Raw genomic sequence first — 24,531 nt, forward strand, 5'->3', positions numbered from 1 at the left:
GTACAAAGATGGATTCACGCTCCTGCCTCTAAAAGGGCAAACTGAACTCCTTCGGCTGGATGATAATTGGACGTGGAGAAGGCATCCTGGCTCGCATGTCTCATCTGGTACGCAAACAGCCTCTTCTTCCTGTAATCGTACCTCAATTATATTCCATTTACATGTCAGATTTTAGCAGATGCTGTTTTTTAACAACTACAGATTACAATGAATACAGTAGCATACACTTAATGCTAAAATAGTGGCATCACATGAAGGAAGGTTGAGGTCAAAGACAGTGTAGTATATTTTTCTTATGGCCAAAATCTCCCATGCAAATACTGAAACCAACAATGTATGTTTCCTTCAAACAACTATTGTGAGTGTATAAACCCTGACCTCCCTTATATAAGTGCCGGACTGAGCCAGGCAAGCTGTGTCCAGATTTAATGCCACGATAAGGTGGAACTTTTATTTATCTTAAGGGAAACTGTTGTGCAGCAGTTGCTGTAGAAAGCAGGAAAGAGTGCAAATATAGAATGCACAAAAAATATCAATAATGGTGCAAGTGTAAATACATTTTTAAAAAACAGATATCCAAAATCTGCTACATCCAAAATATACACAGTCAGAAAGTTTTAAGAGACAGACTGACACATTGTTGGCTTTCAAATCACGTAAGATTAAAATAAGGTATAGAGTAAAACATGTCTAGTATTTGTGAGATTACATACGTACCAGTCCCTCCAAGAGAGACTATTCACACAAATTTGACAAACGCCAATGAATTCAGCACAACTTACAATTTTGATTAACCACCGCAACAAACACCGAAACAAATTTTACTTATTAATGCCGTTTCCCGCAAAACATTGTCACACGTCAGCTTGTCACTTCCTTGTTTACAAGACGCAGCAGACATGCGCGATACCATAGTCTCACATTTACCGACCCCCCCCAAAAAAAGGGCCGCGTGGGTCTATAAATATGCATGGTTAGAGTTAAGGTCAGGGCCGTGAAATCCTGGAGGGACTGTTTATTGTTTCAACTATAATTCTAAAGTTTAAAAAACTTGGCGGTTAGAGCGGCAGTCCATCCATCCATCCATCGTCAACCGCTTATCCTGCGTACAGGGTTGCGGAAAACAGAAAAGTGAAAAGTATGAAAGTGAGTGTTTATCGGCTTTCAGAAGCCTCAACAATTGCACAAGGACAGAGGAGAGGACAGACGAGAAGTAACATCTCTCTCTCCCTCTCTCTTTCTGTCTGTGCCTTCTTCTATCAGTGTTTCTATGGAGACAAGGGGAGAGGGTGGGACAGGTGGAGGCGTTGCCATGGGGACAGACAGGGTGTGCGTGCATGTGTTCGTATGCATGTGAATGAGTGTGTGTGTGTGTGTGTGTGTGTGTGTGAGTGTGCACATTACCTTGCTCGACCAGGGTCTGCGCCGTGCGTGTTGCTTCCTGAAGCTTTCGGTACTTCTCTGGCCGCTCTCTTTCTATCGCCTGTGGCAAAGAGGAAGAGAGGTGGGGGGAAGCGATGGGGTGAGGACAAGAGACAAGAGACAGACAAGGAGATGCAGGAATGCAAGAAGAACGACAACTATTTATTATAAATTATTATTTATTACAAAGAAATATGTAACCAAATCAGTATTACTTCCAAAGAATACGAGGTCGTGTAGCTTTCATCAAACTCTGCTGCAACATTTAGGACAACCTGAGCATATCTGGACATGTTGTGGGCAAACAACAGAAAGCTTTGAGGCAGTAAGACAATAATGACAATTATCGCGATATAATTTTCCTAAACAACAATAAGACAAAAGTTCAATAAATGTTTGATTTAATTCATTTGGATCAAGTAGCTCTTAATTTTTCTATTTAGATTGTTGTTGATCATTTTGTTGAGGAAAAGAGAAAAAAAGATTTAACTTAATTTTACTCAAAAAGATTTTATCAGAATTGTTTTGAATGCTTTTAATTTGTTAATTGACGATAAATAAAAGTTTAAAACCACAATAAACCAAAAAAAGCAAAAATCAGAATTTAAACTTGAAAGAAAAATTGATTTGACATTTATCGTGATAGTTATCGATTTCATATGACCCAGCCCTAGTCACATGCTAAAGTCATGACGTGATGAGTTTAATTTATTACTGCATTTTAATTTGGGGAAAAAGGCCCAGTAGAACACAACTCTTGCCGTACTGATGTACACAAGACAACAGGTAAACATGGAGGAAGGGTTGAGTTTGCATTAGCTGATGAACAAGAGGACAAAGAAATAAGGGCCTACCTCTAATCTGAGCCAAAATTAAAAGCCTGGTTTCTCTGCCACTTAAGTAAATAATCAATTTGTGAATTTATGATATTTACTTTCTTACCAAGCGTTAGACGAGAAGCTCTATACCACTCTCATGTCTGTACATTAACATGGGTCGACAGCCAGGAGTCTAATAGCTTAGAATAATGACTGGAAGCAGGGGGAAACAGCTGGTCTGGCCTATCAGCACCTCACTAATCAATGTGAAGGAATTTTCCTTCTTTTATAGTAATATCTCTCAGGGCTCCCCAGATCACCTTAGGATCATTTGGTGAGCTAAAGTAAGCCAAAAGGTGACAGCCTGTGACTCTCCTTCATTTTGTTTTGTTTCTAAGGCTAGGTTACAGCACTTTTTCTCAGCTTGGCAACTCCAGTCACCAAAGAAATACAGCACGTAACTCCCTAGCTGTGTCCCCCTGCTTTCAGCGTCTAAAACAATTTGGATGTGGTGTTACTTAAATATAATATGTGAGTTTCAGAGGTGCTGTTGGGAAGATTTTGTTTTACCTTTGGGCCAGAGTCAGATTAGCTGTTTCCAGCCTTTATACTAAGCTAAACTAACTGACTGCTTGGTGTTGCCATGAGAGAGGCAAAATGGTGACCAAAATGACCTTTTTCTTCAAGTATTGGCTTGCAACTATTTTGGCTCTTGAGACCTTAAAAAGAATAAATATATACTCGCGACCCGTTGTCTCAAAGCATGACCTGACTGTGGACATAAGCTGTGAGCTGAAGACTGATGTTTGCCTCTCGGATTGTGTTATTTCTGGAACCCCCTCGGATTTATTGTTGGATCTGACACACAGGTTGAGAACCACTCTAAAGTGCTGGTTCTCATTTACGTCACGTCATGTTTATCTGGAAGTCTAGTCTAGTAGCGCATGTCTCCCTCTAGGTTTGAGTGTATAAGCTACACAATGGTGTATACTATGTTGGTGTAAACATTACAGTATGTAAAAATGTAAATGTAAAAATATGTTTAGTAAGTTTAGATTATAAACATTATAAATACTAAATTGAAAGAATCAATTGTTCTGCGTGAAACATTTAGGACTCAAAGTTCCTCTGCAATAGAGAGATCCCACAACTTTAGCCTGTGAAGTGGATAAAATCCAAACTTGTTTTGCTTCCTAATATGGTGTTCTGGAAGAATTTAATGATTTCTTATGTAAGCTGCTGCTGAGAGCTGAGCTGACAGCAAAGCTGAAGAGGCAACCAAGATCAGAGGAGATTTTGAAGAATCTGCCTACAATCAGTTTGCATCTAACCGTGCATGCGTCATTTGTAAATCTGGTAGTTAAGTTTTGTATCTTGTTCACAAACAGTGCTTAAAAGCTTCATACATTGTTAATGAGGGCTGCAGTGGTTTTGTGTTTAAATCATTTATTATGAATGGTGTGTAAATGACTTAAAGTCACACCAGTTTGTTTTGTGCCTAATCTACAGCTTAAATTGTTTATCATGACCAACCATGAATCAGTGCTTTGTGAGCCATTTGTAAGAATTGACATTGTTCATTGTGAATTCATTGTGAATGCAATTATATGAGTGGATGTACATTAACTGATTGCTGCCTCTAATATAAAGATGTAGCAAATGGCAGTCGTTTGGATTAATTTAAAGCTGCTCTACCCATTATTTTTAAACGAACAAGGGGTCAAATTACTATGGGTAAAGTGAAAGGAGCCGCTCGTAGTGATGAAACCACAGAGAGGTATCACCGAGTCTGCAGTTCCCCTCAGCTCTATGGAGCTTTTCAGCCTCCTTGTTTTGTACCTCATGGTTTTGGTTTTATATCCCACAACTTTACTACTTTGGATAAGTCTCACCGATCTCCTCTACCAAGTTTACAGCTGTTTTCAGCTAAAAAAAAACTTTAAAAACCCAACTCAGCTACTTTCTAGCTAGATTTGGCAACTTCTCAGACACCTTTTGCAGCATTTTTCAGTGAATGTGCTCTCATGTGGCTGTCGCTCACTGGACAGACAGCATTTAGTAGGCGGGGCAGAGCAGCAACACATTCAGTCAAAACATCAAGGAGCTGTGAATGTGCGTACCTAACGACCAATCGCTGATCCCCATTGCTTGTCCGGGGAACTCCTTCTCCTTTGCTTTTATTAAAAATGATTTAATTTTACGATTTATGTTTTTAAAAATACACAAGAGTATATGAATATTACAAGTATGAGTTTATTCCAGTATCTGGAGCCTCTCCATTCAAGAAACTTCAGTTTCACAGCCAGTACAACAACCTTCATTAAAAGATTTTGAAATTAGAGGGAGATTTAGATTCACTGAAATGTGTTGATAGCAGCTTGAAAAATAATAACAACTGATGATAAAGCTAGTTACAGCCAGTTATGTTTAGCTTGAGTGCTACTTTTCACTGAAAATTGTTGGCAACACTTCACCAAACAGCATACAAACACAGTTAGCAGCTAGGTGATTTTTATTATTATATTATTATTTTATTATTATTATTTATTTTTTTTACCTTTGGACGGAGCCAGTCTAGCTGTAGCCCCCCCCCCCCCCCCTGTTTATTTAGCAAACAAACTCTTGGAAAGCCAACATATTCCTTGAAGCTACATGGAAAGACCTGTTTGTCATGCTACACCAGATTGTTGCCATATTTTATCATTTGCTGCAGTAAGCAGAAACTGGTACTGGAGTACGCTTCTTTGATTCTCCTGTTTACTGTGTTTATAGGACAAATCCAGCCCGTTGACAGGCCTAGGTAGCTGCTGTAAAAAGTTTGAATCATTATGGACACTTTGCTGCGTCTCATACTTCGACCGAGCCACATCAGCGCTGTCCTGTATGCATAATCACAGTTCAAAGCGTCCTCACAGGTATGATTGCCATATGGAAGGTAAAATTCATTTCTAACCCAACTGTGTGATGGTACTTTGTTATTTCAGCTTCACAGGCCTCAGCAGATTAAGCTCTGCGGGGCGTCTCACAAACACACATGCACACAGGTGTTTTTACCTGCACTTTGTCGTGCAGATCCTGAATGCTGCCGTCCTTGCGTGACACAGAGAACTCGGGGCTCTGTAGGATGGCCTCACCACGAGTCATGTAGCTGTGGACCTCTGTGAAGTCAACGTCAAACCTGAGGACACACACACACACACACACACAAACAAACACACTTGATAATGTTACCGGCTATGCTGATATTGTTGAGCTGCAGCTTTGTATGAAAAAGAAATTTTCATGATGATGCATCTTTTGTTGTTCCTGTTAACTCTAAATTATTTAATTTGGGGATTACCTTGTTCATCACTACAGCTAACAACACTAAAAACACATTAATCATTTTCCTCACTTGATATTTTAAACAGCGATTTGCTTTTCCACAGCACCTACACTCTAAAAGTAGAAATGTAATTCTGTGGTGGTTAAATGTAAAGTTACAGCAAATTTTTAACCACAACCTGGACTTGATTGGCTCCCCTTATTTGACAATACATTAACGTCATCTAATTAGGCAGATATGGAAAGTCGCCTCATTCCCTCATTTGGTCAGAGGAGCCAGGATGTCAGCCAATCAGGGTCTAGAACTGTGAGGAGGTGGTTTTCACCTCCATTTGGTAAATACGCCTGTAACACTTACAGGAGGGAGTGTAAGTTCTTTTAAATCACGTTCATAATATAATAACATTATTGAATGAATGAATGCAAAGTTTTATTTTTGTGTCTGACTATTTACATTATCCATCCCATGTGGAATTATCGACACACATACATACAGCCCTGTGAAAAACTTTTAGGTGCTGAAGAAAGTAAGAATACTTTCAAAAACAGACATGTTTTTAGATTATATTTATCAATGAACAAAATGCAAAGTTAGATAACAGAAGAAAAATGGCTTGTGGAATAAATTACATAAAAAAACATTTTTTGTCTATTTTTTAGTGAATATGTTGGCAACAATTTAAATGAGGAGGCAAGAGCGTGCTACTGTCAACCACAATGCTGATTGCCTTCTTCATTGTTCTGTCTCTGTAGATCCAAACTTGGTAACGTAAGCCCGAGTAGTTTGCCAGCTGTTGTTACAGTTTTTCTGACAGCCTGTTTGTGTGCCTCGGTAGCGTTGCCAACCAGCATGATGATGCAGAAGGTTAAAACACTTTCAATAAAAGGACATTAAAATATTTAGGGCATTTTGTGTGGACATTGAAGGATAGCAATTTCTTTACAAAGAACGCCCATGAACAGTATACTGTATATATTGTTTTGTAATTTGATTCATAACATATATTTTGCTTGTCAATCAACTGTTGATCTTGAAAGTGACTTACTTAGTACATCTACCAACTGTATGTAATAGAATAAGTATTAAGTAGCATAAAATTGAAACAGTCAAGCAAAGTGCCTGAAAACTGTATTACTAAGCACAGTACTTGAGTAAGGCTTTGTTCAGACTGAAGGCAAATCAGGTTTGTTTCTCAAATCAGATCTTTAAGATAGACTTTCCTCACAGTCGTTTGCAAGAGATCGGATTTCAGACATGACCGACAAATCTGCATGGGATGTGGTAACCACGTAGGCGTCAGTAAGGCTGGTGAGGCAGCTTTCCAACAAAGAAGCATGAGCAATAGAGATCTATCATCTCGCCCACCAGACAATCGTAATTGTCAAGTCCTCCCCCTGTCGCACCAGACAAACTCGGAGAGGGAGGAGTTCTGCGACACAACATAAAAGAGCACAGCATGGATTCTGCTCAGCCGCTCTGATGCACTTTTTTTTTTCCTGCCGCCAGATTTTCGACAACTCTCACTTGACACCAAAGGAAAGAAAACATACCTATGAAATATTTCGTTCAACCTGTGGTGGAAAACGTTTTGAGATTGAACTTGCCCCAGCTTTGTGTCAAGTTCTGACCCCTACTCTTCCTCTGATTGGCTAACCGTAACCCCAACCTTAACCAACAGAGGCAAACGAGGACAAGCCAATCAGTGGCAGAGTGGTTGAAAATCTGGTCTGGAAAAAAATTATGCAACACAGAAATTTGATTTGAGCGGCCAGAGCGTCTGGATCTGTAGAAATCCGAATCACATTTCAAACCACCTCCAAATGTGGCTTGGATCTGATTTGCTTTTTTGCTGTCCAGACTATCCAAAATCAATCTGGAATTCCCTCAAAAAAGGGATTTGGGCTGACAGTCTGAACGAGGCCAAAATGTACTATGACTTTCCACCACTGCGTAACACATCCTCTTCTAAGGTCGCTTGCTTCACTATGCGCTACAAGATGCAAAAGGATTTTCAGAGTCTCCTACTTCACTACTATCAAAGGCTTCATATCAAACTAGCCTTTATAATCACCATCACAGATACTCATTTTCAGCATCTGTAGAGTTTCATCACCTACCTGCTGAGATAAGACAGCAGAAAGGGGTGCATGTAACTGAACATTTCACACAAGTTAGAAAAGAAGCTTGATGTTGTAATACTAATTATAATTCAGCGTCGACTTCCTCAGTGTAGCAACGCACACCCACCTCTTCCTGAGTTCAGAATCCACCACGACCTGTCTCTTTTTCTGCGGCGGTGGTGACTCTCGGGTCTGGCGCACAGCTGACACCTTCTCCCTTGTAGTCACCTTGGTAACGGTCGCAGTGACAGAGTGGGTCAGCTCGGACTGCTGGGCCACGCTGACAGCCGACGAGAGCTGAAAGTGCACGCAAAAAAAATACATTTAGACAAACTGCACACGACAGCAGGCGCACTATAAGTTTACAAGGATTTGTCAAAATCATATAGATCCCAAATCACCACTTAACACACTGTCACATCTGCCTACACACACACACACACACACACACACACTCAGAGTGCATCAACGTCATCAGATATACTGAGCTTATTCAAGTGCTACATTTAGAGACAATAAGATACAGAGAAATTTATTTATTTATTTTTATTGGCAATGGTGCAGTCTGAACAGATGAGTTTTCAGTTTACTACGGAAGATGTGTACAGTTTCTGCTGGGGTGTACGGTTTGACAACGTCCTAGATATAGGATGGGCCTGAGCCATTCACAACACAGTAGACAAGTAACAGTGAATTGGATTCGAGCAGCCACAAGAAACCGGCACATGGTGTGGAGGGGCGGTGTAGTGTTGGGAGAACTTGGGTAAAACAGCTGAGCTGCTGCTTTCTGAATGAGCCGCTGAGGTCAGCATGAGTTATAATACTCTTGGCGTGAGATGACAAGAGTTTGGACCGTGTATTGTAATTCTGAGCATTGTCCGTTGCTTTCCTGTGATAACAGTGTGTGTGTGTGTGTGTGTGTGTGTGTGTGTGTGTGTGTGTACAAATGTGTGTGCAGCTGAAGAGCTGCAGACTGTGTGTGTGCCTGAAGAGGTCAATCAGCTAATTATCTGACAGATTATAATGGACAATTACTTGAGAGAGAGGAAGGCAAAGAGGGAGAGAGAGAGGGAGTGAAAGAAAGATTGTGTAAGTTAAGTCTTAAGTTAAGCACATACTTATATTTGGTAAATTTTCTATGTTTTCACATGTTTTTTAATATTATTATAAGTTCATACAACAAATTATGTATATTTTGAATAGTGCGGTCACGATAAACGCAATATTGAAATACCACACTAGTGACAAGCCAACTGCAGAGGATGGCAAGCAATAGAAACAAAAACTATGTTCATACCTTATTGCGTTACAGTTCTGGGCATGTTAAGTTAATAAATCAATGCTTCAAAAGTTTGACAAGCAATACAAGGGCCGTAAGGGTAACGGTTCGTGCCCAATGATGGATTGCCATGGGCTGTCCGTGACCTGACTTCAAACTTGGAAGCCATATTTTATGATGTTTTACTGTTTATTTTGTAGGTTAGCAAACTTGGCATTAGCACATGTCAAGGACCAGTCAAGGAGAACCTGTGTGAACTGTGAAAGTCTAATTTGAAGCGGACTACTTCATTTATCATAAATTAAGTCATTTGCAAAAACAAAACCACGCATGCTTAATCACTCTATTTGCCCGCTATTTAATCTTTAAGTGAGAGCATTCAACTGCATACATTTTTATTCACGACAGGTGTTTTGAGTTTATAGTGTGCATGGGTAAAGAAGTTTAGGAACAACATGGTGCTAGTAAGATGCAGAGAAGTCTGCAAACTTGAAAAAAGATTTTGAGCAGTTATACTTGATGAGAACGTTTAACAACATGTAGTTAGTGTTCATGTAAGCAGGACTAGAAAATCAGGTGGGTAACGGGCCGGGCTTAGGTGTAACCTTGTATAAGAATCACCTATCTTCAACGTTTTCACTGCCTCTGAGACAAGTCAAAAGAATCTAGGTACTTTTAGCATGGAAAAATGGCCACTACAGATGGAGAGAGTGTAACCGGTAACTCTATGATGGATAAGTGTGTGTGTGTGTGTGTGTGTGCTTTCAAACATTTTATGCTTATTGTATTAAAATCTACTTTTATTAAGAAAGGAACTGAGTGTATTTATCAATATGTCACACTATCGCTTTAAGTTACAGTCTTTGAGCTTTTGAGTATAGACAGAATTAGAAGGAGCACTTCAGGACATAAAGGTTCCTTGCAAACCTATAATACATAATATATCCCATTACTGAAGCTCTCCAGGAAAATCACAGAAACACTTTGTGTTTATCTTATCCCTTGTCAGTGAGCATTTCAGTTTCAAAAGCACAAATGTGACAACAGAGATGTGGGGCGGAGGGGGATCATGAAGAGTGATAACTACTGCTGATTGAAAGCACCTCCTTCATCAGTGAGTTTTCTCAGGACAGAGCATGTAGGAGAGGACTGCACACTGTGTCAGTCCTAATTCCATTCTTTCCTCCTCAGTATTCTTCACTGGTGTGTAACATAAACCTCTGTAAGTGTTCAATGACCTCTGTCACCCAGCCAATCCATTTATTTCCTCTGTCCCTCAGGCCAAACACCCGCAGCTACTAGAACTCAGTTTCATCACAACAGAATCCTTATATAGCAGGGCAAATGTGGCCTCAGGGTGTCTGGATGCCAGAAGGATTTCCTTTTGATAATAAGTCATTGGTGGGGCTATAAACCAGAACAAACCGGTTTGGTAAACAAGCGAGGAGCACACTGACGGTTTCATTTAGGAACAGAAGAAGACAACCTTATAAGGATTTTTGATTGATTAACTTTTGTCTACATTTTGCCTTCAATCCTAACTCTTGTACTCTAAAACGTGTTTAAACTGCTACTTAATCAACTATCTTGGTGCCTGAGTTGCAACTTCCTGCTGGTTTTTATTCTACCTAATCACAAACTGATTAAGAGCCGGGGCCCTGAGTGAATGAAATGAAGTGCAATCAGCTAGCTGATTGGACAAACTCTCAGCCCTGAGAACCAAGGCTGACAGACTCTGAGCTGGCCAGAACGTTGGTTAAAAGCTAAAGCAAAGTTGTTTTGATTGTCTTAATTTAACTTACTTAAATTCATGGGTTACTTACATGTCCAACTCAAACGTCTGTAACACAATCCTTTTGTTGTGTGGGAATTTAATTTATAGAGAGTTTGTGCTCATTTAAAAAAAAAAAAGTTTAGAGCTGCTTTAAGCAGCTTGAAAATCTCTGGACTTTTCAGAAAGGCGCTGGTGTCGGCTCTGTTGCTTCTATTCAGGCACCCAATCATATAGTAGATTGGGTGGGACATGTAAGTTTGTTGTCAGTCGTGTAGTCAACCCTCTGTTAATGTGGCAGGGTTTTTTTCTCTCACCTCTCAGCGCTTCCTTTTGCCAGAAAACACTATATGGACACAAGTCCTAAAGCTCAATAATTAACACACTGTTTCCTGGAACTACTTCTTGGCTGGTTGCATTGATTGATTGCCTGGCAACCTCCTGGTGATAACCAGTGTTAAGCAAGTGACTTGAAAAACTTGATTAATTACTCATTACTAATTTAAACAGTAATTTAAAAATGACTAATTACTCAACAGCAAGTTACAAAGGTTACGAGTTACATTAATTGTTACATTTCGTTACCCAGCTCCATCAGACATCTTCTGTATTTGTAGAAATAGAAAACAAGACATTGTGGTTCGACAAGCAGGCAGCCTGCAGTTTGGAGGGATTTACTGACCATCAACAGCTGGCTTAACTGCCCCCCTGTGACTGCACGCAGCTCTCTGGATTTCCCGACCTCAGTGAAGCTGGGGGTTCACACCCTCCAACTGAATAAAACTTTCCCTTTGCTAACTTTAATAAGCTGACTAGGAGCCACATTTCTTATCATTTGGTAGCAGCAAACTATCTGGCCCCACCTTCAGCGCCCTGTGCCAAGCTAGCACATCCTAGACCAGTCTCTACACTGAATGCACTAAACACACTAAACTGATATCCACCTTGCATCTAACTTCCAGTAACATGGTAAGCAAGCCAACTCTGCAAAAGTTAAGTAAGTTAAGTTAAGTTAAGTAACAGAGTGTTACTTACTTTAGTAAATGTAATTTAACTACTCAAATTGTAATGCAAAACCACAACTTGTTGCTTTGAATAGTATGTTCTTGTGGCCTAAAAACAACATCCATCCATCCATCGTCAACCGCTTATCCTGCTTACAGGGTCGCGGGGGTAAAAACAACATACGATGTGTAAATTTGTCAAAATTCTAGGTGCTTTTGGGTTAATTTTTCATAGCTTTGGATAGAGCCCGGCTAACTGTTTCCCCCTGTCCCAGTCTTTATGCTAAGCTAAGTTTCATCATATCCTACAGACACAACAGTGGTTTTGGTCTCTTCCTCAAGAAAGTAAGCAAGAAAGTGCATTTAATACACCAATTACACCAACCTTTACCTGGGAGCTGCTCATCTCCAGACTCTGGACCAGTCGGTCCCAGCGCTGGGCAAAGCTATCCAGTCTGGCCTCCAGTTTGCTGGCCACCTCTTTGTTCTTCACGCTGGACAGCAAGTCCTGACTCATGGAGCACAGCTTGTCCATGGCGGGGCGCTTTACCTCCAGGTCTGCCTTCACCGTCTGGTGGAACATAAATACACATACATTTATCCTTCATGCCAAATAAAAGGGATAGTAGATCTGTTTCAGGGAGACTCACAGCAAGACGGCGGAGGCAGGCCACCATCTCTGTCTGGTCCTTCAGGTTGGAGGTCTTGATGGAGCGAACAAGCTCCTCCTTCTGAGTCAGCCAGGAGTCAAATAAACACTGCGATGAGGAGAGCAAAGGAGATAAGAGAAGGGGAAAGAAGAGTAGAGAGTAGAAGGGGGTGAAAAGAAAAGATAAGAATGGAAGAGGAGGATAAAGAAGCATTGATGAAAAGAAGAGGACAAAAAAGAGGAGAAGAAAGGAAAGAAGAAAAGAGGAGTAGAGAGGAAAAAAGAACAGGAGTGGAGAGGAGACATAATGAGGTGAGGACAGGAGAAGGAGAGGAAGTGGGGAAAGGAGATGAGAGAGAATGAAAGGAAAAAAGAGGAGGAGAAAGGAGAGAAAGGAGGAGAGGGGAGCAAGAGAAAAGGACATAAGAAAGGGAAGAGAAGATGGAAGAACAGAAAAGACGAGATGAGGAGAAAGAGGGAAAGATGACGAAAGGAGAGAAAAAAAGAGGAGGATAAAGTGAGAAAAGTAGAAGAGAAGATATGAGACAAGAACAGAGATAGATAGGAGAGGAAATGAGGGAAGGAGACGAAAGGAGGGGATATGATGGGAAAGGAAATAAAAGAAGAGGAGAGGGAAAGAAGACAAAAGGAGAGAAAAAAGGAGGATAAAGTAGCAGAGAGGAAAGAGGATGAGAGAGGATGAGAGGAGTGAGGAGAGGAGCAAAGAACAGGGGTAGATGGTAGGGGTAGAGAGGTAACAAGGAAATGAGGAAAGGAGATAACAGGATGGGAGATGACGGGAAAGGAAAAAAGAAGAGGAGAAAGGAAAGAAAAGGGGAGGGGAGACAAGGACAGGGGTATTTAGAAGAGGCAACAAGGAGAGGGAATGAGGGAAGGAGACGAAAGGAGGGGATATGATGGGAAAGGAAATAAAAGAAGAGGAGAGGGAAAGAAGACAAAAGGAGAGAAAAAAGGAGGATAAAGTAGCAGAGAGGAAAGAGGATGAGAGAGGATGAGAGGAGTGAGGAGAGGAGCAAAGAACAGGGGTAGATGGTAGGGGTAGAGAGGTAACAAGGAAATGAGGAAAGGAGATAACAGGATGGGAGATGACGGGAAAGGAAAAAAGAAGAGGAGAAAGGAAAGAAAAGGGGAGGGGAGACAAGGACAGGGGTATTTAGAAGAGGCAACAAGGAGAGGGAATGAGGGAAGGAGATGAGAGGATGGGAGATGATGGGAAAGGAAATAAAAGAAGAGGAGAGGGAAAGAAGAGGGGAGGGGATAGGAGACAAGTGGAAGGATGGATGAACGAATAAAAGGCAGAGAGGGAAGAGAAGAAAGATGAGGAGACAGGAAAAGAGGGAGCAGGAGGAGAAAGAAACGTTATCATGTGGAAGGCAGTGCACGTCAAGCCGTCGCCTCCTGTTGGTACAGACGGCTCTTGACTGCGGCATCATCCTCATGCCTATTGTCTGTGACAGCATCTCTCCCTCTGCCCAGGGTTGCAATGTGAATATTTATATCAGTGCATGGACAGTTCATTTGCAACCGGAGCCCGGGGTGGCACTTGAACAAGCGTTTAGCCAGAGAACGTGGGAAATTGAATTCACTGCATTTCCTGATGTTTTGAATAATTTATCAAATTAAATTTGGTTCTTATTGATGTCTCGAAGCCATTGTAGCCAACGATCCCTCATTAGAAAACACAGAGGAGAGGTTATTTCATGATGAATGTCTACTTAGAGAGTAATCACACTTCATGAAATGGGCCCCTGATGCCCCTAGTTCTACATGGTGGGCATATTAAGGTACAGGTACAATGTAAATATATACAGAATGCACAAAGACTTTTAAACAGTAAGACATCAGCATCCAAAAACAGAATTATCTAGATTTTATTACAGTCTTATTGAATAAAAAATATAATATCTCTTAAAATATCATACTTAAAAAATAAATAAATGTATATTTGGCTTTAAATAATACAAAATAATACTGATAAAGATCATTTTTTAATAAATCAAAGGGTAACTCAAAGGGCAGCAATGCAAATCCAGTTTTGGTCTTCTAATCAAGGCTGATCAGTTAATCGTGTTTAATCCAATGGTGTGATTTTAGCTTCCGCAATTCATCACAGAACATGAGCAAATCGGATATCATGACACATCCAATTTCCTTTACAAAGTCTGCCTTGGCTAAAAATATCAACTGCAGAGATGCTGATAAAGGGAAGAAAGAATGATCATAATAATTTCTAATATGAAAGTCACACGCTGATGTTTATTTGCTAATTAGCACTAAACACAAAGTACAGCGGAGGCTCATAGGAATGTCATTAGTTTTGATTTGGCCATAAGTATTAGAGAGATTACCTTTTTGACCTGATGATGGTGCTAGAGGAACAATTAAGGGATCACCAAAGTTATTACAATTCATCCAGAGGGGAACATGAATGTCTGATCATAATATCACGGCAATGCATCCGACAGTTTATGAGACATTTCGATCTGGACAAAAGCGATGACAGACCAGCAGTGCCATCCCTAGAGCCATGCCACTCTATTTCTTACACTTCTCTGGCTCATTTTTCACATCTTCGCTTCAACACCACTCCATACAACATGATACCATAAAATCTCACAAGTGGCTCAACATGTTGACCTTCTTGCTCACACCATCGTCACATAAAACAACTATGTAACACGGCCACACACACCTCTTAAATGAAAGGTTCACATCCTTTGAAATATGTCCTCAAACATATGCCCACATGGACACTGAAATAGTTTTTGCCTGATATTTATACTGGCTATTAAAAGATGGCGATGGTGGACAAATTACACAGTCCTCTTTGCTTGTATGTATTCTAATGTATTCTAAACTTGAAGTTAATGTGAGACTTCAACAGTCTGAGTTAGACAAAACAAGTTGGTATCTTCCACAGTTACAGAAAAATTTTTTGTTACTGTCCCTCTATGAATATTAAGTCTATTTCAGCTTAACATTTCTCTTAAAGCCTGCAGAATGTGGGTGTAGACACGATCTGGATGATCTAATCTCATTATACATGCAGCAAATACTGCTGTGATCCTGCCTCAGCTCTGCGCACACACACACACACACACACACACACACACACACACACACAACTGCAGACTCGCGCTCATACCTGTTCATTAGTGAAGTGCTGCCATTTCAGTAAAATCTCCTGAAGAAGAATCCAGCGTTCTTCTGTCCATCGACAAATGGCTGCCCAGCGGTCACCTAGCACCTGTATGCACACACACACACACACACACACACGCACATAAATCTTCAACTAATGTCTGGATTAATACAGAAAATCCTTTTGAATCATTTCTCCCGAGGGACTGGAACATTTTCATTACATCACCTCAAACTCTTATGGATTCAAATTTTCACTTGCCAGTTAAATTCTTTTAGCCGCCAGAAAATGTAGTTTTATTCTCGTTCCTCTCAGGCCTGAGGGACAGAGCTGATCATGATTGTGGAAGGGCATGAAATTCAGAGACGACAAGAACAAAATTCCTATATATTCTATGAGGCTGCTGTATAACAATGACAACATAGTAAACACAGTTGTAATAATATAGAACATGTGTATATATCCATAGGAGAAGTTACAATTGCTGACAAATAGTGTACATTGATAAATACTTTAAAATGATCATATAGCAGCAGCTTAAAAATACATAATAGGGTATGCATATATACATCTTATAAATTCTAAATCCTTATTTCAAATCCAAATATTAAAATTAAAGTACATCTTTCTTCTAGCGGCTCATCTGAACTTCTCTGAACATACCCTGATAGGACAGATCCGTTCCATTCAGGCCTGAGTGCATGTTCTTGATGGATGGGTGTTCAAATCCCTCTTGCATTTTGGTGTCTGAACTTCACCAACCCAATTTGAGCAACTTGAATTTTATATTATATGAAAGTGACTCAGCAGCTTAAATATAGCTGTTTGAATATTGGACGCTTTTTAGCTGAATTTGTGGGGAAAAAACAACTTAAAGTTTTATTTTTTTTTATTTTTTTTAAATTGCACCACTTCAAACCACCTTCTGGAAATTTCAAAAGGGGTCATTCAAACCGACAGGAATTCACATGGTTTTCAAAGTATGTGGTAAATGGACTTATATATAGCACTTTTCTACCTTTACAGGCAGAGTGCTTTACAATTTGCCTCTCATTCACCCATTCAGACACACTGATGATGGAGGAGCTGCCTCGCAAGGCACTGGCCTGCCCATTAGAAGCAATTTGGCGATCAGTATCTTGCAGGAGGAGCTGGGAATTAAACCACCAACCCTGGGATAAAAGACAACCTGCTCTCATTATAATTTAACATTATAAATTATGTGGTATTACTTATAGAATTGAAGTTATTATTGTCCTTATTAGCCTCCAAACAAGAAAGACTAAAAGGTTAATCAACATACAGTTTCCATTGCTCTTTTCTGTCTGTTGGTTATATTATAGTTTTTTTACTTGGTCCTTCGTAAAGATCTGAACACTCACAGTATGTGCATTAAAGCATGCAGGACACACACTGACACACAAATGCACACAGAGGGGTTGAGCTGTAAAAGTGTATTTTTCCTGACTCCATTGTATCGGCGTATTGGCAGCTGGCTGTTAGCTGAGTAAAATGGGAGAGACACTCTTCCGTTCCATTTAACTGGCAAAGACAAAAACCCACAATGTGTCCACTGAACAAAGTCATCAGAGTGACAGAGAGACAGAGAGAGGGGAGGGCAGTGAGGGAGGAAAGGAAATGAAAAGACAATGACATGCAAAAGAAAAAAAAAGCGAGACAACGGAGCGGGTACAGACAGACGTGGAGAGAGAGGCTCAGCAGGTTAATCTTAAGATGAATGGCCTGTAATTAATCAAGTGACAGTTCAACAGTGAGGAGAAACCAGGGAAGGCACCTTCTGTTTGCATTTTAACATGCCGGCACACAAAGTTCTCTCTCATCTATTTATCTCTTGTATGTAGTAATAAACAGCACTGCAGGAAACAAAGCAAAGCGAGCAAACATCCAGAAATTTAAAAGAAAGTCAAACCTGAAGTTGCATTAGGTTTCTAATGATGTTAGGTGTGACTATACTTTGGATGCAACACAAACAAAATGTTTTCTGCATTGTAATTGCTTAATTCGACATTGTGAATTCAGAGTTTCTGACTCAAGTGTGGGAGGAGAGATTTTCAGTTTCAGCTCATCTGCGTTCACTACAGAGCAACTTACTTTTATCCACAACTCCTCAAACCTTTTCTCCCCAAGGAAGAGATTCAGTCGTGTCTAATCATTCAACTGTCCTCATTTACTGTTCATGCATATCGCCAGCTCTGCCCAAATTTCCGTTTGCTGGCTTGATTGCACCTTCTCCAAAGATAACAGATTGAATTCCCAAGATGAAATCACCATGACTTCTTCTTTTCTCCTCGCATCAACTTCCTGTTTTCCACCAAGTCAGCTCTCCATCTCAGTTATGATCATATGCAGCTTAGTCTGGAAACTTCAGCACAACCTTCATCTGCAATCCAGGCTGCAGTTTGATGTCGCTGTTAAAATATGCTCTATTTCATGTTCTCCTTGTGCATGGATCTGATGCAAGTGCAAAACAGATCATCACAGAGGTGTTCGTCCATATCAGGAGGATACACAGAGGAAAACACCTGTAGCAGCTTATAATTATATTGCAATTGTATTGACATGTAACAGAGTCCTCTTACACATATTTCCACACAAAAAAACATGTGTTTAACTTGCATGTGGTTTGTAAGTAATTCAAATCCAAATGAACTTCGAGTTTAAGGGTGAGAAAAAAATTAATGTCTAACCTGCCTGATTGGACTGCTTGTTTGCTGTGGTTTGTTTAGGCTATTTTGGAATCTAGAAATCAAATAACTGTGCCGAGACCGCCTGAAAAGGAGGGTCTGGTTCCAAGTGTGGTGTGAAAAGCAAAGCAGGGTGACCACAGGACTGTGTGATAGCAGAAATGTGATTTTAGTATGGAATAAATTACTATTAAATCTGGTGATTTACTATCATATATGCTTGTCAGCATGTGAGTGATGAGATTGTTCCTGATTAAAACAAAAACTGTTCCACCCGTGACCATATGACTTTTACAGCTCTTGGCTCATTTGTCACTGTGAACATGAAACCGATCAGAACAACAATACATCTTTTATTTCCCCCCTACGTGAACCTAACTACAGGTGTGAAAGAGACGGCAGACAGAAAAAGTAAGAGCTTTTCCATCCTCTTGTTTTCAATTGGCACACAAAAAAAACGGAGCCAAACGGCCAGAAATAAAAAAGGCTAAAAATTGCAAGAACATTTTTACAATTGGCGGAGGTAGAAAAGTTGTATCAATGCAAACAAAGTGGAAACAGACTTTGCAAATAAATCTGTACATTAAGCACGTGACCATCAACTGTTCATTTATCTCAGTAATATTCACATAATAGTGGTGAATGTAAACACACGAACCACATTTTCTTTTGCCGATTTTTTAGAAATGAATTTTGCACTATATTTGGAAGGAAACTTGGCTGGTGATCAGAGAAAGTAATGATCTTCAGATGTAAAGTAGCTTTCAAAGGCTATGGAAAAGAACATCACAACAATGGTTGTCAAACATTTTGTTCAACGATGACAAATTAAAATCACAATTTGGACGTTTTAATAATATATTTGAATCCAAACGATTAAGATTCTGAAGAGATTTAAAAAGGAAAAAGAAAAAACTTACTGCAACTTTCACAACCAGCTCTACTTCAACTCGCAAAGCTAAAACCTTAATGCAACAATTCTTTATTGATCGAAGAACATAAAGGATCTTCTCTCGTCCACAGAAGGAGATCTGAGGTCACAATAGCGAGCCTGCAGCTTGTCTGGAAGTGCGTGAACACTTCAGCGGCACAGAAACTGGTCTCCTTGTTTATCTAATATCCTTGTATCAGATAATCAATTTCAGGGTGAGATACCTTCCAACAACGGAATCCTGGACAAAGACAGTAACAGGTGCGACTGTGCTTGAACACGGGGCAGCATACTGAAATTAAGGCGGGTGCATTAGAAAGTAGTGGAAATCACCAGCTGCAGTTTTAATAGAGTTCTGCTTTATTCTTTACAGTGTATAGGAGTTAACAAGGGAAACTAAGGCCCATACATCAGAGGCAAAGACAAGCGTGGAGAATTAACCGCACAAACAGGCAGCAAAGTCTGGCTCCTAGCTGGAGTCTGTGTGATGATAACTTATAGAGTAAACAAAATCAGCAGAAAGCTACAACACACACGTAGAGCCCAAGCACATCTCGCTGACAAGGTCTAATTACTGCACAACACCAAAGACGAAACTATCTCCCATTCAATCTATTTGCCCCGAAGAAACAACAACCAGCATCTGCTGAGCGTACTCCCACTGAGAAAGTATGAGGGAGCAGTGAGTGGCGAGAGAGAGAGAGAGAGAGAGAAACTCCAGAAATAATTTTAAGAGAGATGAAAATTAGCCCAGAGGTATTTGCCTTCCTATGAAACTTCCCCAAAGCTCTGTGTGATCAGCAAAGTGTGAGCAATGTGAGCATGTTGAACACAGATGTGTGTGTTTGTGTAGGTTTGTATACTGTGCGCGCGTGTCCTTACCTGTAATTTGCTCTCCAATGCGGCAGTGGCGCTGTCTCCGCTGCTCTCGTCCACCACCACCACCATGTGGGTCAGAGAGTTCACCCTGACCTGCTCCAGCTCCAGGTCCTCCTGCAGGAGCTACGAGACAGGAACACAAGCAGAATCATAGCACAACAGGAAAAACACAACCTAGTTTTAGTTAGAATGCAGCTGGAAGTAGGAGAAGCTAAGCATTGCTGGTTTCCTGTAAGACCAAAGGAGTTCAAAACAGAACCATGTTTCAATTATATTTCCTTAACAGTGGGTGGCAAACAGAACAGCTGAAGTTAAACTACAGAAAGAAAGATTCTTTTTGTGGCAGACACAAGTCATAAACAGGGCTAACTACTGGTGTGCTCTTTTCATCCTATGGACGCTTTTTGATGGACTTTCTTCCAGGAAAAGTTTTGAACCGTCCATCCATCTTGCAATCTTTTCAACTCCTCTTCAACCTGTTCATACTCATTCATACCCTCACCTACAAACTTCAAACAAGTCTCAACCTATATATATCTTTTTGTGCATGTAATAGGTTTGTAAAGTGAAAAAGCCCCGAGTCCAGCCCAGAGGGAGGGAGTTTAGGTTTGCAAAGCTTGTTCTGGGACATACAGGGTTCCTATTTTCACTTGTTGTGTTTTGCACAGAATGTTCAAACTTACAAACACTTTAATACAAGAATTATGAAGGTCAATCTGTTACTGTTTTGTAAACTGCATATGTTTCGTGCAAAAACAGAAAGCCTGGATTAGCTAAGCCACATTTAAAAAAAAAACAGCAGCTGCCCACCTTATGCTCTTCCACTTGGTGCTTGACATCCTCCAGGTCAGGACCCAGCGGTTGAGCCCCCATCCTCTTGATCCGCGCCTCCGTCACGTCCAACCAGTCTGTGAGCTGCTGCAGCTGCTGGTGCTGCAGGTTCATCAGGACCTCGTGGAGTCTGGGAGCGACAGGCAATTCAGTGAGCTGTCAGTCTCATGTCGATACAGTGGAGGGTCGGCCATCATCACAAACAGAGTCTATCTCAAGAACAGTTCAGGCGGGCAGATGAAGGTCTGGTTGAACACGTTGATGCCCCAAGCAGTGACTACTGCTGATTTAATTGGTGGAAAAGGTAAAAGCCACCTCTCCTGCTCTTATATTCACCAATGCATTATTACAGACCCTTGCTGTCTTGTCTAAAAGGAATTTGGCAGTCAAGGCCACGTCTGCACAGCTTTGTGCTTGAATCAACAAGATTATCAAAGGAGATAGCTGAACAGTTAATTAAATTTGGCTCGGTGTCAGTTATCATTGGATTCACCATAATTAGAACTGCCGCTGTTCTTTGTATCTATGAATGTTGGCCACTGTGGGATCTTCATTCATTGTGTCAAAAAGATGAACCTTTAGTCATAGGCCTAAATTAAGATGGAAAAAAGAAAGTGAAATAATGTTGGGCTGTGCTATTCTATGAAGTTTAGCGTTGGATAAGATTAAAATAATTTGTGTGTGTTTGAGTGAATATCTACATCTATCATTTGATGAATACATTCTGTTAAAATGACACATCTCTCCTAAGTAATTTTATCGTCTTCAGAGTCTCTTGGCTTTTACTCCCAAATACTTGTCATAAATCTCTGACTATTACATCACAATATATTAAGAATATTAAAGAGCATGGCTTGCGGAAAGTTCTCCATCAGATACCAAAACTCATTGGGGCTGTGGCTTTATCTAATCTGCCAAATTTGCTGTTGTGCTACAAACATCCGTTGCTTGTCCTACTGGATTTATTTATACTTGAACCTTTATATCTGGCCTAGGTCTCTATTCTCTTGAATAGTCGCAGTCTCATGATCTGTTGTTTTGAGTGCAGCCATTACACTTGTCTTGGACATACCAAAAGGCAACGCAGTCTTTACGCATTAAACTTAGACGCAGTTTCGTAAAAACTTTTGCACTCCTTCACTTTTCTGACCTTTTTTTTTCCCACTCTTAATAATTCATTTCAGATATGTGCTTTATCTTTTTCCAAATTGATTAATACATTTAGAAGAGCAAGAACTAATTTTTCCAGATACTTACAAGTCAGTTCCTGGAGAGAACAACACATAACCCTATTAGATTCAACCCTATAGTTATTTCTAATTTTGCTCCCAAATGTGTCCAAGTGTAACTACTGCACTTTGACATGGTCTTAAATTAACATTTTTAAAAAATAATTATACTAGCGCTAGTCCCTTTAGGAACTTAGCGTTCCTTCATATATGTACAGAGAAAAGATGAAAATGAAGTAGGAGTGAAGGAAACTAACAGCAAGAAATTGAGTTCCGGCGAGTTATGGGATCAGTTAGAAGCTGAGGTTTGACATAAACACATACGGACAGGCACCTGCACTAAAAGTCCAGTCAAATAATAGACATCAAAAATTGAATCTGATGGTGAAGCTGGATGAAAAGTCAGGGGACATCAGAGGAACAATTTTGGTACCACGTTTCATGGCAATCCATTCAAAAGCGGTTGATATATTTCAGTCTGAACCAAAGTCGTAATCAGAACAGAAAGGCCGACGTAAAAATCTTTGAAATAGAGTATCTACCTGCTCTGTCTCTCCATGCTAGCTACTCTTAGGTGCTCCCACCGGGAGTTCAGGAGGTTCATCTGCTCCCTGACTTCCGAGTTCTCCTCTTCACTCAAGTTGCCCTCCCCTAGCAGGGCAGCGCCGGCCCGGAGGACCCGCCCCACGCTGCCCTGGTGGGTGGTCAGCTCCACCATGTATCCCTGGTGAGAGACAGAACGAAACATTTCACACACAGATCCCCAATGATTCCACTCATTTTACCAAATTAACCCTCCAACAGCAGAGGAGTGCCTACGATCACTACTCCTACTGCATGTCCCATTCCCATTTACTTCAACTGCTCTCAAAATGCATTTCCACCTCTCACCTTGGTGCTTAATCTATTTTCTCAGAGCACTTAACTCTTATAAGATTCTCCCATGGTCTCACACAGCAAAATGGCCAGGGTTAATTTAATTTTGAGAGCACAAGAGTCGATAGTAAGCCAGTGGTCCTGTAAGTCCAAATCCATCAGAGTAAATTCAACACTAACAGTTAGCTTTAAAACAGCTGCTCAGCGCTGTGTCAGCTCTGCAAGCAGACAAACAACTTAAAAATTCACCCATCAATTCAAAACAGGTTACAAAAACTGGATTGTTTTGCGATTAGGAACCTATGGGAACCTCATCTTCCTATTTTAGGGAACCTAAGAATTAGCTAAAATACCTAAAAGAACATTTGGAAAGTTGTTTGTTACAGTTTATGCTGTGCAACCTTTTTCAGATGTTTGTTCGTCTTCCACCAACAAACAGCAAAGACAGTTTTTTGGTGATGGGCCACTTTACAGTCATTACTGCAGTATTTTCAAGCCGAGCCCACCAGTGCAGAAGAGGCAGGCTCATTCTTTTCTCTAACTACACAGTTTTCCTAGTTACTGGATATGGTATGTTGTTATTATTGATTGATGGATGCTATTACTTTAACTTCTTTATGTTTTTTTGTCTGGGTTTTGTCTGTGCAACACTGACATATAGGTAAATCATTTGAGCAGCTGGGTCATTCCAGGCTATTGGTGACTTTTCGATGTGCTAACCTTTTGAGAAAAAAATAATAAAATTCTCAAGTTTTAACATTTTATGAGGTAAATTACATGTTACAAGACTTTTTGAGCAGAACATGTGTTCATTACTTAGAAATGTCAATTTTTTACCAAAAAATGTTGAATTATAGCAGAAATGTGCACAAACAAACATATGTATTAAGTTGATCTTTCTCAACTATACAAATTAACATAAAAACATGCAAAACGTTTAACATGGTTTTTAAGTTATTTTAAAAAAGAAATGTTACTAACAGGGTGGAATGACTAACAATTTCTCAGTTAGTTTCAACAGTAACTTTGTCATTAACTCACACAACATTTTAAATGAATAGAAAATGCATTAAACTTTTTTTTAAACATACAGGATATTAAACACATACAAAATATATGTTACTGCCTATCCAAACACTGTGTAAATGAATATTAACTGATTATAAACAAGAAGGTGTGATCAGTTGCACACCTTCAAACTATCAATACTATCAAAAGTGTTACCTTTAATATATAATGGCAAATTACATGAACAGTTTAAATGACAATTAAATGATTATTAGCATTTATATGCATTTTTGTAATAGATTCTTTAAAATGTGCCCTGTTATGTTCCACCCTGTTCCAAACATAACAGCCATTGCTCTGTGAGACAGCAAACTTTAGAAAGATAGCTCTCCACAAATACATAGTACTTTGGTGTAGCTATCAAGCATGGTTGTTATTTTTGAAAAATGTGGTTTACTTTCTTCATAATTTAGCCTAACAGGGTGGAAATTCAAGACTAGGACATACAAGTTAACGTCATA

At 40.0% G+C, this 24,531-nt stretch overlaps 1 protein-coding gene across 11 annotated transcripts in view; it reads right to left on the reverse strand.

The window, feature by feature from the left end:
- The window catches only part of dmd (dystrophin), a 343,068-nt gene that overhangs the window by 151,883 nt on the left and 166,654 nt on the right, over positions 1-24,531 (reverse strand). For 8 of the 11 annotated variants that reach the window (XM_038716227.1, XM_038716250.1, XM_038716219.1 and 5 more), the window contains exons 12-20: positions 22,669-22,850; positions 20,877-21,027; positions 20,070-20,189; positions 15,555-15,656; positions 12,390-12,497; positions 12,125-12,310; positions 7,813-7,982; positions 5,295-5,418; positions 1,405-1,483 (exon numbers count right to left, since the gene is read on the reverse strand). In XM_038716227.1, the coding sequence (XP_038572155.1) occupies positions 1,405-1,483; positions 5,295-5,418; positions 7,813-7,982; positions 12,125-12,310; positions 12,390-12,497; positions 15,555-15,656; positions 20,070-20,189; positions 20,877-21,027; positions 22,669-22,850 (1,222 nt within the window). The remainder of the gene's footprint in view (positions 1-1,404; positions 1,484-5,294; positions 5,419-7,812; positions 7,983-12,124; positions 12,311-12,389; positions 12,498-15,554; positions 15,657-20,069; positions 20,190-20,876; positions 21,028-22,668; positions 22,851-24,531) is intronic. The other 3 variants (XM_038716303.1, XM_038716294.1, XM_038716202.1) reach the window with 1 other exon arrangement.

Source organism: Micropterus salmoides, unplaced genomic scaffold (genome assembly GCF_014851395.1).
Source record: "Micropterus salmoides isolate LMB-PRFRI ecotype aquatic unplaced genomic scaffold, ASM1485139v1 Ms_hic_scaffold_1, whole genome shotgun sequence".
NCBI lineage: Eukaryota > Metazoa > Chordata > Actinopteri > Centrarchiformes > Centrarchidae > Micropterus > Micropterus salmoides.